Below are 14,405 nucleotides of genomic sequence, written 5' to 3' on the forward strand. Positions count from 1 at the left end.
ATCCCAGCTTGTCCGAAGTCAACGGGTGCCCAAGTGGTCAACTGGGAAATGCCCTTGATCACTTCCTTCATCCACTTCATATACAAGAGAAATTGTAAATTGGTCTCCATTTAATGGTCAACTTACATAACGTTGCAGGTCTTAGCTGAAGCTCCAAAACAAAAAGATAGATATTCAGATTGTATTACTCTTTGTATTTCACCATGCCATTCATTCAGAATAAAAGCGAGGAAGATTTAGGATATATATAAGTAAAAGTGTATATAACCATAAATATCACATATAAGCTGTCATTGCATTATAAACCCTTCCTGAGATTCAATCTTGACTGAACAATAGGTGCTAGCATCGTACTTTCAACCACTGGGCTATCAGCATTGAGCTCCTGCTTCTTCCATCCTTATGGAGGAATTAGGCAAGCTAAAATAATGGTACAATATCTCTGATGGATAGTTCACCCAATGTCCATCCTGGAGCATAGGATTGCTTCTCCATGCAGGTCTCTGTTTAGATTTTGGGGAAACCTGGAGTCTTTTTTCTTAGTGTTTTCCAAACTGCTTCTTTCACTTCATGGTTCCTAATGGTGTAAATGAAAGGATTGAGCACCGGAACAACTATAGCACTCACCAAAGAAACAGACTTCATCTTACTGAAGGAGGAGTTCTTGAAGGTAGGTCTTAAATAGACAAAAAAGACTGAGCCATACAAAATGGTGACAACAATCAGATGGGAAGCACACGTAGAAAAGGCCCTCCACTGTCCCGAGGTTGAAGGCATTCGGAGAATGGTGGAAATGATGAAAAGATAAGAGATGAGGGTGAAAAGCATGGAGGACATAACCACAAGGACAGTAATTAGGAAGCCAAGGGCTTCAATCACCTGTATATCTCCTCCTGCAACCTGCAACACAGGTCCCGAATCACAAAAGAAATGATTTATAATGTTGGAGGTGCAAAAGGGTAGATTTGGTACTTTTATTGTAGTATACAGAAGGCAGAAAAAACCCCCAAACCAAGATGCTATTGCTAGTTTAAGGCAGACCCCAGAAATCATGATAGTGCCATATCTCAAAGGGTGGCAAATGGCTATGTATCTGTCCAGGGATATCAAAGAGATGATAAAAAATTCTGTAATTCCAAAAAGGAAATAAAAAAAATACTGTGTTATGCAGCAGGCGAAACAAATGGAATCCTTCGCAGAAACATAATTGACCAGCAATTTAGGCACAAAGACGGTGGTGTGTCCAATGTCAATGAGCGAAAGGTTGCTAAGGAAGAAATACATGGGCTTCTGGAGATGGTGGTCCACAATTACCATCACAATGATGAGCCCGTTGCCCATCAGACACAGGAGGTAGAGCACAAAGATACCGGCATGCATCACACCTTCCATTCCCCTAACTCTTGGCAATCCCACAAGGATAAATGCAGTGACTCTTGTGCAGTTGCTCCAATTCATGTTCTTCTTCTGTCTGAAAGAGAGAAGAGACAGAATCTTCACTGAAAGAAGATTTACCCACATTTCTAAACACAGATTTCATACAGCAATATGGGGACTACAACACAGGGAACGTAAGATTGGATTTTCGCATCAAGTTAATGAAAGCTGTGCATAGCTATGGTTGTTTAATGAAACCTTTAAAGATAGATATTTCAATATAATTTCTTATATATAAAGTCCCTTTACTAAAATCAAACAAAAAATGAGGCTAAAACCAAAGAAACATTACTACAGCTTAGTGTGATGTGTGAAATTGGCCACTTCGGTAAATTTAGAGGTCATTTGTGAAACCTGAAATATATAACGATATTTTTGGAAATTGTAGTCTAGAGGTTTATATTTTGATACAAAATGGAACTTGGGAACTTAGGACTTCTGAGATGACCGAGTCCCATACCACTGGGCAGAAACACTCTTGACATCATTATTTATCCAAAGAAGGGAGCAATAAAATGCTGAAAACAAAATATGACGTGTGATAGAAAAATGATGATTAAAAAAAGGAAGAATATTTGTGGATGACATGGATGGTCTGAAAATAGGTGGTTCAGAGCAAATGAAGAGACAAGTGAGGAATGATTTAGTCAAGCCAAATTATTGGAAAAGAGTAACAAAAAGATGGAAGACTGTGTTATGCAGGCAAGAGAATATTATCTAAGATTCTCATGAAAAAATAATATAAACTCACCTGGTAGAGACAATGGGATACATGTATGGTCACTCAAAGCATCCACCAATAGAGATGGTTTGAAAAATACACTAGGTCAATTCCTTTCCCTCCATTGTCCCAGAATGACCTGGATTTTGTCCTTCCCTTTGTAGGTAAAAATATAAGGAATACATTTCCATACCACAGACTCAATTTTTTGCGGAAACAACAAGACCTCAGCAATGATGGAAGGGCTTAACCGCTTTTCCTGCCCAGATTATTCTGCACAATTTTATTGCCACCATGGCTTGTTTGCCTGTATCTCTATACCATAAGAAACATAATCAATAGTAACGTAATTTAGATAATGGAGATGCAAATAAATCGAGGACTACAGAAATAGAAAAGCCAAGTCGTTTCTCTCTGTAGGTGAATGTTGGTATGCCAGTAAGTCATAACAACTTCTGCAGTGAACTTCTGATCCATGTGCTCATTCTACAAAACATGGACCTAAAGATCTCTCCACCTTTACCTTGATTTCTTCATACTTCATTACCTGCCTTATTTTCTTCAAATCCCTTTCACTCCATCTCTCTATCCATTCTTCAAGGCAGTGTTTTGAAGAACCTCAGAAAATTATACTTCATGTGTTGGGGGGGAAAATTGTAGACTTCTTGAAATATTATTTTCTTTACTGTTTAGGGAAGATAGAGCAGATTGTGCCATAGAAAGTTTATTTACTGATTCTCTACAGAACCTTGGGATGCAGTCTCTAAGGATATTTGCCTTTAACTTCCCATGGGTATCCATGCACTATACCTAGAAGGTACTCAAGGTTGACATCATTGGGGCCAAACTTCAAGTGGCATCCCAAGATAGGAGGTCCTCTGGAGGTCCTCTGGAGGCAATCCAACATGGACAATCTTTGCAACACTGTTATTGTTGGTCTAATTCACACTCCTCTTCAACTGCAAAAAGAGAAGTTGTAAACCCTTCTCTGATGCAGTACTTAATTTTCCACAGAAAGTTGAGGTACCATCTCTACAGATATTTGTCTCTCAATTCCAATAAATATCCACAGACTATAGCCAGAATACATCATTTTGAATCAAAATGAAATATGCCTGGTTTCATTTTGAGCAAATTCCAAGTACCAATCCTAGAAATGCAGAACTTCTATATATTATTGAGTCTTCAAAGACTCTTTAAAGTCTAAATAACAGAGGGAAGGAACTGATTGGAGGGATTTTCTTCCCACTTTCCCTTTTTCCCCATTCATTTTTTTCCTTTTATTTTTGTAAATGTGTGCTGTTATAAATTTTAATTGTATCTTTAGTTATTGTTTTAATATGTTGTGAGCCGCCCAGAGTCCCCCATTGGGGGGAGATGGGTGGGGACAAGATAGATAGATAGATAGATAGATAGATAGATAGATAGATAGATAGATAGATAGATAGATAGATAGATGGATGGATGGATGGATGGATGGATGGATGGATGGATGGATGGATGGATGGATGGATGGATGGATGGATAGGTAGGTAGGTAGGTAGGTAGGTAGGTAGGTAGGTAGGTAGGTAGATAGATAGATAGATAGATAGATAGATAGATAGATAGATAGATAGATAGATAGATAGATAGATTTTCCCATGCAATTCAAGCTGAAGACTTTGACTGTAGCATCCTCACAGCCTGCATATCTGGAATCCCATTCAGGTGGTGTGGAGGGGGAGCAAGTTTATTTAGGGAATCAGAAGTTTTACATTTTCGTAAAGTGTCTTTCAAACCAGGCAACTTTAAGATGTGTGGATTTTAACTCCCAGAATTCCCTAGCCAGCATATTTGGTCATCTTTATGAGGACACGAAAATCAATGCCCTGTGCATTGTGAAGTTATCATCCAATGATGTATTGTACATAATTGTGTCATATAGTGTATGAAATTATGATGCATTCAATATTTTGTCCATCCCCACCTCCCCTTGATTCATCTGTATTGAAGATGGTGACTCCACATGACTGGCAGTAATTATTTGGAGTCTAGATTGTATCTCTTTGGGGTGCGTAAGTTTTTATTCTCCCACCAAAATAGGAGCAGGAGGTGGAATTCAGTGGGCTAAATGTCCACTTCCATCTCTGCAGTTTTATGATGATGTAATTCTATGTGGCGGAAGAATATTGCTTGAGAGTGGAGGTCACGAAACGTGGGACCTTGAATGGACAGAGTAAGTCAGTTCAGATGGAAAATAAAATGATAAAATAAATAGACTTGAAAATCTTACACCATACAAGGATCCTTTTTAATGGTCAGGTTTCTCCATTTTAATCTGCTCCAGGACAGACACTTTTTTCTGTTCCCCACCCTTACCATTTTCGGGGTTCCATTTATTCTACACGTAAAAAATTGATCATTGCGAAAGGTGTGCAGATACCCCATCCTATGTGCAAATGAGGTACCATCAGGTACCATGAGGCCAAGAACGTTGAGACTGCTTTACTTTTGTCAGTTTTATATCCCTCCAATATTTTCCCACAAGTGGTCGCTTTCAGACTGACCCAAACTCAGCCATGAGCTTCCATGTCCACTGGGGACTTGAACCTGTGCCTCTCCATTTCCAGTCCAACACTTCAACCAGTCTACCACACACGTTTAGCATACAGAACTTCAAAGAAATGCAGTCCAAGGACAAGGCTTATGAAACAGACTTTATTGAAAACACATCATGATACAAAGTCATTGCCTTGGGATAAACCTAATGTCCCAAGTGGTATGGAATGACCCACGACCCAATCTTCATCAGTGATTACCTAGAGATGGGGGAGAAGCAAATTCAGTCTCCATCTGAGTATATACTTAGATAATCTTATATTTTTCAACCAATAGTTAAAAAAAAAAAATAACCAGTTCATCCTTCATTACACATATGAAAAACAAGTAAGATTCAACAGTTCTTTTATAAAACATTACATCTTTCATATGAACATAATAGATAAGTATACATACTTTTAGAGAACTTTTTTTTTTTTTACAGAAATGAAATGTTAGGCAAATGTACACAGGCTACATCAGGGGAAAGCATTCATTCATTATTTCAAAAACTGTTCTCCAATCCAGAAAACAGGATTTCAAACATACACCAAAGAAGGGAAAAAGAGAAATGAAAATTAGAAAAAGGATCCCCATCACTCTAAGCAGGTTATTTTTTCAGCCAAGAAGGATTTGCTCATGCAGAAGGAAGAATTCTGCAATGCCTGAATCAAACTTGTTTGGAGGACACCAGATTGGGGGAGTTAATTTGAGTAGAAATATGAGAAGAGGAACAAGGTACCATCAGACCTGAGTATTTATGAACCTTTGATTAGAAGGAAGGATGCAGGGAGAAGGTTTGTAAATGAGATATACGGCCATGCCCCTCCAATTTCAATGAACTGCTCTAAACATCATGGTTGAACTTACCATACGAGCTCGAATAGTCCACCCAGTTTGACCCAAGAAAGGTCCATTTCTTTCCATAACTCTCCAATTTAACAGAAAATAAAGCTGCTATGCAACTGTGAATGATGGAGACCACTCAATAACTCATAAAGATCCTTTTGATGCCAGGTCATGATCTTGGGTTGCTGAGGTCCAGATCAATATCTAAAGGGTATTACTAATGATTGGCAGCATCAATGTACATCTCTTGCAAATTTGCAATAAGACAGAAGTCCTAATCTTTTATATTATGTTTTCTTCTCTGAGTCCAGTGAACATCTTTCAATATAATTTAATCTGAAAAAAATACGATATAAAAATAATAGGCTGTCATTTGTTCATCAAAATGGACATGAACACACACTTCTCCAAATCAAATAATCCAGCTAAAAAAATGAATTTTCAGAGAAATAAGAAAGGGATATCCCTTTCATCAAGAATGAATTGCATGGAAAAACTGTCATTCCAGTAGATGCCTAGTGGCCAGGCACTACATGGCTAGTTTTATGCCTTACAGGACTAGGCCAGAGGTGACTCTCAACAATCCTTTTATCATAGGATCATCACACAATTGCACTTGAAGACAAGAGAAACTTCCACTTGTAACCTACCATGCTAACCAATGTTTCACCCATATTTGTTATGGTAGGCTTGTTAAAGAAGACCTGCAAATAGCTTTGGAGGTGGATTCTGAAGCTCCGAGCCTTGATGCTCTCAATAGGACAAAAGAGTCATTTTCCATCACTTCTCAACAAAGGCCCAAGCTATGAGATTTGGGAGACCTGGAGTCTTTCTTTCTAAAAGTTTCCACCCTGCACCCTTGACTTCATTGTTCCTAATGGTGTAAAGGAAAGGATTTAGCACAGATGAGACCATTGGGCACAATATGGGGACAGACTTCATCATACTGAAGGAAGAGTTCTTGACAGTAGGTCTTAGATAGACAAATAGGACTGGTCCATAAGAAATGCACATTGCAAACGGTACAAATTGCGAAGAGGTAAGGAATGAGGGTGAAAAGCAGTGAGCTCATAATCCCAACCACCGTAACTAGAAAACCAGGTACTTCAATGACTCCTATATCTCGTCCTGAACTCTGGAATGCAGGTCCGACATCACAGGAGAAGTGGGTAATTAAATTCTAAACTGGGGTACATAAGTCAACATTACATTAACATCTTCAACATTTAAAAATTTCCCCCTTAATCTATGCATATACATTGATACACTATCTGCAAAAGATACTTAAATGATCAACTGACCATATCACGTCCATCAGTAAGTCGTCCAAATTCTTACAAATCCAGCATGAAAATTCTAATATCCATCTTTTTGAATCCATTGTCTGGGGAGCCCAATCTACCCTATATATATGTTTTTATAACTCTCTCAATTTTTTAGAACTGAGGCATAAAGTGACATATAATAAATATCAATCCATTGTACAAAACAGAAATTATTTCATTTTGTTAAACACAGTATTGTTGTCATTGTATGACAAAGAGCAAAATATCCCAGCTTTTCCAAAGTCAGCAGGTGCCCAAGTGCTCAACTGGGAAATGCCCTACATCATTTCCTTCTTCAGCTTGATATACAAGAGAAATTGTAAATCAGTCTCCATTTAATGGTCAGCTTAGATAATTTTGCAAATCTGAGCAAAACCACCAAAAATATGTAGCTATTCAGACTATATGTAGCTATTCAGACTATATGTAGCTATTCAGACTATATTCCTCTTTCCATGTCACACAGAATTAAAGCGAGGAGGATTTAGGAAATATATTGGTAAATATATATATAGCCAGAAATATCACATATAAGCTGTTATTGCATTATAAACCTTTCCTGAGATTCAATCTTGCTTGAACAATGGGTGCTAGCATCATACTTTCAAACACTGGGCTATCAGCATTGACCCCCTTCTTCTTCCATCCTTATGAATTAGGCAAGCTAAAATAATGGTACAATATCTCTGATGGATAGATCTCCCAAACTTCATCGTGGAGCATAGGATTGCTTCTCCATACAGGCCTCTGTTTAGATTTTGGGGAAACCTGGAGTCTTTCTTCTTAATGCTTTCCACACTGCTTCTTTCACTTCATGGTTCCTAATCGTGTAAATGAAAGGATTGAGCACTGGAACAACTATAGCACTCACCAAAGAAACAGACTTCATCTTACTGAAGGAAGAGCTCTTGAAAGTAGGTCTTAGATAGACAAAAAAGACTGAGCTGTACAAAATGGTGACTACAATCAGATGAGAAGCACACGTAGAAAAGGCCCTCTGCTGCCTGGTGGTTGAAGGCATTCGGAGAATGGTGGAAATGATGAAGAGATAAGAGATGAGGGTGAAAAGCATGGAGGACATAACCACAAGGACCGTAATTAGGAAGCCAAGGGCTTCCACGACATATATATCTCCTCCTGCAGTCTTCAACAAAGGTCCCACATCACAATAGAAATGATTGATAACATTGGAGGTGCAGAAGGGTAGGTGAGCAACAATTATTATCTGATAAAGAATGGAGAAAAAGCCTCCAAACCAGGATGCTATTGCTAGTTTAAGGCAGACCCCAGATGTCATGATAGTGGCATATCTCAAAGGGTGGCAAATGGCTATGTATCTGTCCAAGGATATCAAAGTGATGATAAAAAATTCTGTAACACCAAAAAGGAAATAAAAAAAAGACTGTGATAAACAGCAGGATAAACAAATGGAATTCTTTACAGACAGATAATTGACCAGCAATTTAGGAACAAAGACGGTGGTGTGTCCAATGTCAATGAGTGAAAGGTTGCTAAGGAAGAAATACATGGGCTTCTGGAGACGGTGGTCCACAATTACCATTACAATGATGAGTCCATTGCCCATGAGACACAGGAGGTAGAGCACAAAGATACCGGCATGCATCACACCTTCCATTCCCCTAACTCTTGGCAATCCCACAAGGATAAATGCAGTGACTCTTGTGCAGTTGGTCCAATTCATGTTCTTTTTCTGTCTGAAAGAGAGAAGAGACAGAATCTTCATTGAATCAAGATTTAGCTACATTTCTAAACACAGATTTCATATAGCAATATGGGGATTGCCTCACAGAGGACGTAAGACTGGATTTTCGCATCAAGTTAATGAAAGCTGTTCATAACTATGGTTGTTTAATGAAACCTTTAAAGATAGATATTTGAATATAATTTATTATTTATAAAGGTCCATTACTAGAATCACACAAAACATGAGGCTAAAACCAAAGAAACATTAGTATAGCTTAGTGTGATTTGTGAAATTGGCCACTTCGGTAAATTTAGAGGTCATTTGTGGATTCTTAAATATATAATGACATTTTTGGAAGTGGTATTCTGGAGGTGTATATTTTGATACAAAACAGAACTTGGGAACTTAGGACTTCTGAGATGACCGAGTCCCATACCACTGGGCAGAAACACTCTTGACATCATTATTTATCCAAAGAAGGGAGCAATAAAATGCTGAAAAAAAATATGACGTGTGAGAGAAAAATGATGATTAAAAAAAGGAAGAATATTTGTGGATGACATGGATGGTCTGAAAATAGGTGGTTCAGAGCAAATGAAGAGACAAGTGAGGAATGATTTAGTCAAGCCAAATTATTGGAAAAGAGTAACAAAAAGATGGAAGACTGTGTTATGCAGGCAAGAGAATATTATCTAAGATTCTCATGAAAAAATAATATAAACTCACCTGGCAGAGACAATGGGATACATGTATGGTCACTCAAAGCATCCACCAATAGAGATGGTTTGAAAAATACACTAGGTCAATTCCTTTCTCTCTATTGTCCCAGAATGACCTGGATTTTGTCCTTCCCTTTGTAGGTAAAAATATAAGGAATACATTTCCATACCACAGACTCAATTTTTTGTGGAAACAACAAGACCTCAGCAATGATGGAAGGGCTTAACCGCTTTTCCTGCCCAGATTATTCTGCACAATTTTATTGCCACCATGGCTTGTTTGCCTGTATCTCTATACCATAAGAAACAAAATCAATAGTAACGTAATTTAGATAATGGAGATGCAAATAAATCGAGGACTACAGAAATAGAAAAGCCAAGTCGTTTCTCTCTGTAGGTGAATGTTGGTATGCCAGTAAGTCATAAGAACTTCTGCTGTGAAATTCTGTTTCAGATATTCATTCCATAAAACATGGACCTAAAGATCTCTCCACCTTTACCAGATTTGTTCATACTTCATTACCTTCCTTATTTTCTCCAAATGCCTTTCATTCCATCTCGCTAGCCATTCATCAAGGCAGTGTTTTGAAGAACCTCAGAAAATGATACTTCATGTGTTGGGGGGAAAAATTGTAGACTTCTTGAAATATTATTTTCCTTACTGTTTAGGGAAGATAGAGCAGACTGTGTCATAGAAAGTTTATTTACTGATTCTCTACAGAACCTTGGGATGTAGTCTCTAAGGATATTTGCCTTTAATTTCCCATGAGTATCCATGCACTATAGCTAGAATGTACTCAAGGTTGATATCATTGGGGCCAAACTTCAAGTGGCATCCCAAGATAGGAGGTCCTCTGGAGGTCCTCTGGAGGCAATCCAACATGGACAATCTTTGCAACACTTTTATTGTTGGTCTAATTCACACTCCTCTTCAACTGCAAAAAGAGAAGATGTAAACCCTTCTCTGATGCAGTACTTAATTTTCCACAGAAAGTTGAGGTACCATCTTTAGAGATATTTGTCTCTCAATTCCAATAGATATCCAAAGACTATAGCCAGAATACATCATTTTGAATCAAAATGAAATATGCCTGGTTTCATTTTGAGCAAATTCCAAGTACCATTCCTAGAAATGCAAAACTTCTATATATTATTGAGTCTTCAAAGACTCTTTAAAGTCTTAATAACAGAGGGAAGGAACTGATTGGAGGGATTTTCTTCCCACTCTCCCTTTTTCCCCATTCATTTTTTTCCTTTTATTTTTGTAAATGTGTGCTGTTATAAATTTTAATTGTATCTTTAGTTATTGTTTTAATATGTTGTGAGCCGCCCAGAGTCCCCCATTGGGGGGAGATGGGTGGGGACAAGATAGATAGATAGATAGATAGATAGATAGATAGATAGATAGATAGATAGATAGACACAGACAGACAGACAGACAGATGATAGATAGATAGATAGATAGATAGATAGATAGATAGATAGATAGATAGATAGATAGATAGATAGATAGATGGATAGATGGATAGATGGATAGATGGATAGATGGATAGATGGATAGATGGATAGATGGATAGATGGATAGATAGATAGATAGATAGATAGATAGATAGATAGATAGATAGATAGATAGATAGATAGATAGATAGATAGATAGATTTTCCCACACAATTCAAGCTGAAGACTTTGACTGTAGCATCCTCACAGCCTGCATATCTGGAATCCCATTCAGGTGGTGTGGAGGGGGAGCAAGTTTATTTAGGGAATCAGAAGTTTTACATTTTCGTAAAGTGTCTTTCAAACCAGGCAACTTTAAGATGTGTGGATTTTAACTCCCAGAATTCCCTAGCCAGCATATTTGGTCATCATTACAAGGACACCAAAATCATGCCCTGTGCATTGTGAAGTTATCATTCAATGATGTATTGTACATAATTGTGTCATATAGTGTATGAAATTATGATGCATTCAATGTTTTGTCCACCCCCACCTCCCCTTGATTCATCTGTATTGCAAATAATATACCTCAATCAACTGGATAAATTCTATGGACAAAAGAGAGATTGTTTTATTTTCTTACATGTAGTGTTATATACTCATTGTATAACAAAGAACAAAATATACCAGCTTGTCCGAAGAGACCAGATGCCCAAGGGCCCAACTGGGAAATGCCCTTGATGACTTCCTTCAGCAGCTTGATACACAAGAGAAAGTATAAATCAGTCTCCATTTAATGGTCAACTAACATAATGTTGCCAGTCTGAGCCAAAACAAAAAGAAAATGTAGCTATTCAGATTACAGTATATTCCTCTTTGCATTTCAACCAGAATAAAAGCAAAGAAAATTTAGGAAATATCTATAAAATTGTGTATATTCATCAATATCACATTGAAGGATACATTCGTTTAAGGAAATCAGGAACAAAAGCTGTATGATCAAGCTAATGAACAAGGCAGATATTTGATGAAAGATGTGCCAGAATTCTTATTAACTTGAGTTAATAATTTAAAATATTATTCAACAAAGCAGATTTGAAATGACCACAAAAGTGAGAAAATGAGAGAAGCCAAGCTAGGAAAAACAAAACAAAATTTTATCATAAGGAGGATGTTCCAGGAGTATTTGTCCATTCTGACCTAGAATTATGGCAGTCACCGGCCTAGGATGTTTGCGTGGCACCAGACTGCAGAGGGTGATTTAAATGTAAAGCTAAAATAAGGGGGGGGGGGGTGGAGATTCTATCAGATAGAAAATCAATACATGCAAAAAAGTTGCAAATGAGATATGCAACCATGGATCTCCAATTCTAATTTGCTCTGCTCAGAACATTTGTGGAATTTGGGGAATTGCCAAATTCTGTCTCCCACTTCTGAAAAAGGAGACTTTCTTCCTTATCATCCTCAAAATCAACAGGACTTGAAGCTCCATCTCTCTGAACATGAAAGATGGAGACCTCCAAATACCTTAAAAAGTGACTTTTCATTCATGGTCATGATGCTTTATGGAAAGATTGGAATCTAAAAGATATTATGAACCACTGACGCATCAAAACTCATCTCTTGCATTTTTAAAACCATCATATTACGGCTTCTCTGATTCCAGTGATGTTCCTTCAATAAACTACACTAGGAAGTCCAAAGGGTACAAATTGATCCCAGAGGTCAGAGTTCTAAACCAAGGAATCCACAAAGTAAATCAATACTACTGCTCATAAAGATTAATAAGAAAACTCATATTTTTTCATCATGAATGAAGAACATTCAAAAGCTGTCTTTCCAATATAAATACTTCCTGGGATTCAACTTTGATTGAAGAAATGGGTGCTAGTATCATAGTTTCCAACACTGGGCTAGGAGCTTTGGCCTCCTGCTTCTTCCATCCTTATGAGTTAGGCAAGCTAAAATAATGGTACCATATCTCTGAATTGTACCATCCACTCCTCAAACTGAACCATAGGATTGCTTCTCCACACAGCTGTATGTTTAGATTTTAGGGAAAGCTGGAATGTTTTTTCTTAATGTTTTCCACACAGCTTCTTTTACCTCATTGTTCCTAATGGTGTAAATAAAGGGATTTAGCACTGGAGCAACTATACTATTCACCACAGAAACAGACTTGATTACGCCAAAGGAAGAGTTCTTGACCGTAGGTCTTAAGTAGACAAAAAAGACTGACCCATAGAAAATGGTGACGACAATCAGATGGGAAGCACAGGTAGAAAAGGCCCTCTGCTGTCTGGTGTTTGAAGGCATTCGGAGAATGGTGCAGATGATGAAGAGGTAAGAAATGAGGGTGAAAAGCAGGGAAGACATAATAATAACCACAGTAACTAGGAAGCCAAGGGCTTCAATGACATGTATATCTCCTCCTGCAATCTTCAACACAGGTCCCACATCACAAAAGAAATGATTGATAATGTTGGAGGTGCAGAAGGGTAGGTTTCCAATCATTACTAGTTGACAAAGAATGGAGAAAAAGCCTCCAAACCAGGCTGCTACTGCCAGTTTAAGGCAGACCCCAGAAGTCATGATAATGGCATACCTCAAAGGATGGCAAATGGCTACGTATCTGTCCAGGGATATCAAAGTGATGATAAAAAATTCCGTGACCCCAAAAAGGAAATAGAAGGACAACTGTATTACACAGCAATAGAAACAGATGGAATTGCTAGCAGAGAGATAATTGACCAGCAGTTTAGGAATAAAGGCTGTGGTGTGTCCAATGTCAATGAAAGAAAGGTTGCTAAGGAAGAAATACATGGGCTTCTGGAGATGGTGGTCCACAATTACAATCATGATGATGAGCCCATTGCCCATCAGACACAGGAGGTAGAGCACAAAGACACTAGCATACATCATGTTTTCCATTCCTGAAACACTTGGCAATCCAACAAGAATAAATTCAGTTGCTCTTGTACAGTTGGTCAAATTCATCATCCCCTTCTGTTACAAAAAGAGAAGATATGAATCGTCATTGAAACAAGATTTAGCTACATTTCTAAACACATTTTTCAGACACTCCAATTGTGATTGCAACACAGAGAACATAACACTGGATTTTCACAGTTAATTAAGGAAAGTTGTGAAAGTTGCCGGCCAGAAATGGTCGACGCTTCAGCGGTTCAAGTCCAGCCTTCGCGTTAAACAGGGTGAGGTCCTGTTTCCTCCCCAGTTCCTGTCTACCCAACAGGTTGAAAACTCACGTGAGTAGATAAATGGGTACTCTCACTCCGGTGGGAGGAAAAATGCTGGTGGCGCCTTGCAAAAAGGAGTCAGGAGCAGTTGCCGGTAAGCGCGAAAAACCACAGGCGCCCGAAAAGGGCGCGAAGCATTGGAAACCCCACCTCCTGCGCTCGCCAGCTGGGAATTGCTCTAGGAAGGAGGCTCTGGCAAACCACTTCTGAAAAACAATTGCCTTGAAAACTGCAAGGACTCATCCAAGCAGTCACTGCAGGGTCAGCAATGACTGAGCGCAGACAAAAAAAAAATTGTATATCAATTATGATTTCTAAAGGCCCATTGCTGGAATCACACAAAACATGAGCCTAAAAAAAAGAAAAGAAAGGAATACT

General features: G+C 38.2%; 3 protein-coding genes across 3 annotated transcripts; all 3 read right to left on the reverse strand.

Annotated features, from left to right (window-relative positions):
• Positions 1 to 507: 507 nt before the first annotated feature.
• On the reverse strand, positions 508 to 1,458 carry LOC107326641 (olfactory receptor 6X1-like). The gene has a single exon (XM_015891064.2). The coding sequence runs from the start codon at positions 1,456 to 1,458 to the stop codon at positions 508 to 510; it is 951 nt and encodes a 316-aa protein (XP_015746550.2).
• Positions 1,459 to 7,660: 6,202 nt separating this feature from the next.
• Positions 7,661 to 8,611, reverse strand: LOC107326642 (olfactory receptor 6X1-like). The gene has a single exon (XM_015891065.1). The coding sequence runs from the start codon at positions 8,609 to 8,611 to the stop codon at positions 7,661 to 7,663; it is 951 nt and encodes a 316-aa protein (XP_015746551.1).
• A 4,205-nt stretch (positions 8,612 to 12,816) lies between these two features.
• Positions 12,817 to 13,767, reverse strand: LOC103066895 (olfactory receptor 6X1-like). Its single transcript, XM_007444565.1, has one exon. It carries the CDS (start codon positions 13,765 to 13,767, stop codon positions 12,817 to 12,819), a length of 951 nt encoding a protein of 316 aa, XP_007444627.1.
• Between the last annotated feature and the right edge of the window lie 638 nt (positions 13,768 to 14,405).

The sequence above is a fragment of the Python bivittatus genome, unplaced genomic scaffold (genome assembly GCF_059951505.1).
Source record: "Python bivittatus isolate LINGU-HERP-01145 unplaced genomic scaffold, Pbiv_v1 ctg000430_np1212, whole genome shotgun sequence".
Classification (NCBI taxonomy): domain Eukaryota; kingdom Metazoa; phylum Chordata; class Lepidosauria; order Squamata; family Pythonidae; genus Python; species Python bivittatus.

Excerpts from the sequence above, each read along its gene's own strand:
- LOC103066895 (XM_007444565.1), bottom strand. The coding sequence starts at position 13,767 with ATGAATTTGACCAACTGTACAAGAGCAACTGAATTTATTCTTGTTGGA.
- LOC107326641 (XM_015891064.2), bottom strand. The coding sequence starts at position 1,458 with ATGAATTGGAGCAACTGCACAAGAGTCACTGCATTTATCCTTGTGGGA.
- LOC107326642 (XM_015891065.1), bottom strand. The coding sequence starts at position 8,611 with ATGAATTGGACCAACTGCACAAGAGTCACTGCATTTATCCTTGTGGGA.